Genomic DNA, 4855 nt, shown 5'->3' with positions numbered 1-4855 from the left:
TGCCCAAATTTGCACTTTAAAATTTCCAATCAAATATAGATGCCCGGCTTTTCCGATAATATCGAAAACCACTAATGTATGCCTAGAGATTAAGAAAATCTGCCCTAGCCATAGTTGGCTTTGTAGGCATCTGTATATCTGACAACGAAAATAAATAAACCACTTTTTACGGACGAATGATGCCACAGCGGCATGTTTACCCGGTTTTAAGTTTCAAACTTAACGTGAACATTTTCTATCTATCTTGTTGGATTGGATGACAGCATCTGAATCTTATTTTTAATCCGCTCTTCCGCCCTGCTATGGTTCTAATGTCACAGTCTCAACCTATTATTGATACGACCCTTCTGTGTCTAAAATTCAACCATTCAACCCCATACCGTTCATGCTTCAATGCCAGATAGTTGCAGTGTCTGGTATTAATTTTCCCTCTGAGTGATTCAAATTCAAACGAAATCACGCCATGAAAACCTTTGGATCTTTATTTCACGCATCCGTGTTCTGTATGTTGATGGTATTATTTGTTCAGGCATGGATGTTTAGGATGATTGAGGCGCAGAAGGTGCCTGCAGTTTTTTTCTTCGGCGACTCCTACTGTGATACAGGAAATAACGATTATATAAGCGCAGGACTTAAAGCCAATTTTGCTCCTTATGGCAGAGATTTCATCGGCCATGTTCCCACAGGTCGTTTTTCAAATGGCAGACTCATGCCCGACAATTTCGGTAAGAAGTTCTTTGGTTTTTTTTTTTTTTTTTTTGTTAACTAGGTTTACTTAGGTCTAGGCCAGAGTTCAAGGCTAGTTTTATCTAAGTCTTTTGGGAAGAATTATTTTCATAAAAGAAAGCTGGTCTTAATGTCAGATAGAATAATTATTTTCATAAAAGAAAGCTGGTCTTAATGTTGCATAAAAGAATTATTTTCATATAAAAAAAAAATTATTTTCATATAAGACAAGTACTGATCATTGTTGAAATCCAGCTGGTCTTATTGTTGCATAAAAAAATTATTTTCATATAAAAACAGTACTGATCATTGTTGAAATCCTAAAATAAAATTGTAATTGTTGAAATCCTGAAATAAAATTCTAAATTTATAATGTGATTGCAGTTGAAGGGTTGGGTATCAAGGATTTGCTGCCTGCATATCTGGATCCTAACCTTCAGGACTCAGACCTGATCACAGGCGTCAACTTTGCTTCTGCGGGTTCGGGATTAGATAACCTAACTAATAACATAACGGTAGGTGGCAGTTACTAATTTGGATGATGTTCTCTGTTGTATTTTAGATCGATTTCTAGGTTTTTCACCAGGCTAATGTTTAAAGCTTAAGTGCAGAACGCGATACCATTTTGGAAGCAAGTCGACTACTTCAAAGAATACACCATCAGATTGGTAGGGTTGGTGGGAGAAGAACAAGCTGCAATTATTTTGAATAAGGCAATATATTTCATCCTCATTGGTTCAAATGACTTCGTTAACAACTACTACCTATTTCCATTTCGTTCCTCTCATTTAACGGTTTCACAGTACACGGATTTCCTTTTGCAGATATACCTATCTTACATTAAGGTAAGGAAAGAGTAAGTTCTTACAGCTCTTTGAGCTGCAATTATTTTGAATAAGGCAATATATTTCATCCTCGTTGGTTCAAATGACTTCGTTAAGAACTATTACCGATCCCCATTTGGTCCTCTCATTTAATTGTTTCACAGTACAGGGATTTCCTTTTGCAGATATACATATCTTACATTAAGGTAGGGAAATAATAAGTTCTTAGAGCTCTCGAAAGTTGAAGTTAACTTGATTGTGGTAATATTTGAAAGATGAGATTAATTTGACTGTAGATTGTGGAATATTAATGTGATTGCAAAAGTTAATTTAATTATAGATTTTTAAAATAATATTAATTTAATACACAAAATCAAGTTTAATTGTTTGACCTGGCTAGGGTGGATTATATTCATAAATATTTCTAAAATCTACCATCAAAATAAACATAATCATTTTTTAATTGCAATCATTATGAATACCATCAAACTAATTGAAGAGATTTTCCTTGTGCTGACTTATTTCATTTTCTTTCATTGGGCAGGAACTATACAACCTGAAAGCACACAGAATTGGGTTGATTAACGTTCCTCCTTTGGGATGTCTACCTGGTACAAAAACATTAAGGAATTATTCCCAGATTAAAGGAGACTGTGTGGACGAGGTCAACCAGGCTGCCTCTGGATTCAATACAGGGCTGAATGCAATAATAGATGAACTGAAGTCTGGTGTTCCTGAGCTTAAGATTGTATCTCTTGATTACTATGGTCTAGTATTGGACTTAATAGAAAATCCTGGCAAATGGGGTACTCCATGTCCAATTACCCCCCATTTTGATTTTCTGTGTTTAGATGTGATGTGTGTTAGTACAGTTACCTCAAACTCACTAATGTTAGTTTACATGGCAGGGATTGAAGTCACCGCTAAGGCTTGTTGTGTGACTGGCGATATGGAGCTTGCCTTACTTTGCAACAGGTTAACTCCAATCACCTGCTCTGATCCAGATAAATATATTTTCTTCGACATGGCACATTTGACTCAAAGGGTCTATGACATCATTTCTCATATATTTTTGTGTCGTGAAATTTTACAACTTTTATAAATTTATTTCCAAATGGAGGGTGTATGCCAGTCAAATTACGATGTTCTATGTACGGAATCTTCATGAACTTTCCATAATTTAGGAATTATAGACTCATGCAGGGATTAATTCTAGATGCAGGGATTAATTCTAGGTGCTGTTCAACAATTGTCCACTAGGTTCTTTATACGTGTTATATAATTAGCAATTGTTCCAAAAAGGTATAAAGAGAGGCCGATAGGATTATTAAATTGGAATTGTTGAATTGTTCTACACTGGTTAATTGGTTTGTGGAAAACCTTGTTTTTTTGGATTGGATCATTGTGCAATTACTTTTCTTTAGATGTTTTGTTTATATCTATATTACAAGGAACACATTGAATGTCTTATTTCATTTTAGAGTAAGTTAATTACCCAAAATTTCATTTTAGAGTAAGTTAATTACCCAAAATAAAGAGGTTAAGTTAATTACCCAAAATCAAGAAACCTTTATAGATGGCCAATCATATACGAAAAATACATGTCATTCATATGCAATACCAAATCCATCTTTTCTTTTCTCTAATTAAAATTTCAAAACCATGAACACATGCCATTTCATATGCACAATAAACCCAACTTCTGAAATTTCAATGCTTGGATGCATCCCATTCATATGCTACAGTAAACCCATATTTTCCTTAAATTTCAATCCATAAACACATCCATTCATGAGCAATAACAGAACCACAAAAAACAAAACCCCCTAACGAGTTAATACATTATCCACTGAGAGAGAGGTAGGGCAGCACTGTCTACGGATCCTCAATGTCTCCGAAAGACATGACGAGCGTATCGTGACCCATTAATGGATTGTCTTCTTAAGAGTGCGAGGTAAGGCTAAAGAAAATCACTAGCTACTGATGTTTCATGTCTCCATAAGGCCTTGATAAATCTTTTATTTTGTAAATACAATAATTTGATTGAGTTTTAACACTGTAAATACTAAAAATGAACCCATAAAGAGCAGATAATCAATAAGGAAACGCTTCAATCACACACTGGAAATCAGGAATGGTGATTATTTTATAACGATCAAATCCACCTTCTAATAATATCTTCTTCCATTCTTTCTCTATTCTTTCCTTCCCACCATAACAGTGCGCCACCATTACCATATCAAATACTAGAACTAAATTAGGATTCAGTATCTTGATAGAGTCCTCGTCGCCCCAGTCATGCATATCCAATGATGACATCGCACAAACAAATTGAACTAATTTCCTTTTCATAAAGTAAACATTCAAACTCGGTTTACATATTGCAACAAACCATTGTAAAATAAATGAAAAAGAAATCATGATTGCATATAAACATAAACGTATTGCAGAGCAACCATGCCAAAATACATGAAATAAATAATGTTTCCATAACAGAATATAAACGTGGGAAATTGATACAAAACAAAATCGCCATAGGGAAGCAGATCCGCCCATGAAAATAACTAACATGACAATCCCAGAACTCTAAAGAAAAGAAAAGAACACAGAAGAGACTCTAATAACAAATCGAGGGTTCGTATATGCCCTCTCCCAGCAGAAAGAACAATTATTATCGTAGAGAAATTCATGCGTGCAATTACAAACTGGAATTTTTTATTGGAAACCCATCTTCTGAAAAAACCTCACGGCCATTCTGCAACTTAAGCGATGAATTTTAAAATCAAGTGTTTTTGCATTAAAAAACACGATTTAGAAGAAAAAAATTCCTGTGGAGGCATACCTCTTCGCCGTAAGCATATTAATCTGCATTGAAGGCATCTGTTTGAAATGCCTCGGTTGAAGACATAATTGAGGGATCCAAGAAAAATTGGCCTGTGTTTTATTTCGTCCATTCCCGATGGCTTCATAGGCAGCGTTAATCTCCAGAATGCCAGCCCTGCCTGTCCCGCAAATCCTTAGGAGAGAAAAACTACTTAGCAGAGCAATCCAACTAAGAAAAACTTGATGTATTTAAGTTAATCAATATAAAACCAAATTGTATAGTCAAAACGTGCTCTCAGCTCATTCTAATTGAATTACATGACAGCTTAGCAAGTTCAAGACTTACCTTCATGAATATGGTGTCCGTAGAGGGCACGGTTTCAAACATGTCTCCGCCCATGTGCTCCACACCTATTTCCATACATTTATATGTATAAGATTGTTATGCATATATACCATTGATGAAGCAAACGTGTTCTTAG

General features: G+C 35.1%; 1 protein-coding gene across 1 annotated transcript; it reads left to right on the top strand.

Moving 5' to 3' along the window:
* The first annotated feature begins 381 nt into the window (after positions 1-381).
* Positions 382-2764, top strand: LOC149208617 (GDSL esterase/lipase At2g04570-like). Its single transcript, XM_089394108.1, has 5 exons — positions 382-725; positions 1111-1241; positions 1338-1571; positions 2095-2356; positions 2459-2764. Exons 1-5 carry the CDS (start codon positions 464-466, stop codon positions 2650-2652), a joined length of 1083 nt encoding a protein of 360 aa, XP_089250234.1. The 5' UTR covers positions 382-463; the 3' UTR covers positions 2653-2764.
* The last annotated feature ends 2091 nt before the right edge of the window (positions 2765-4855 follow it).

Source organism: Pinus tabuliformis, chromosome 1_2 (genome assembly GCF_031772625.1).
Source record: "Pinus tabuliformis cultivar Carrire ecotype Pingquan chromosome 1_2, CPIR1, whole genome shotgun sequence".
Lineage (NCBI taxonomy): Eukaryota > Viridiplantae > Streptophyta > Pinopsida > Pinales > Pinaceae > Pinus > Pinus tabuliformis.
Note: the sequence above shows the minus strand (reverse complement) of the source record. Positions and strands in the feature narration are given on the sequence as shown.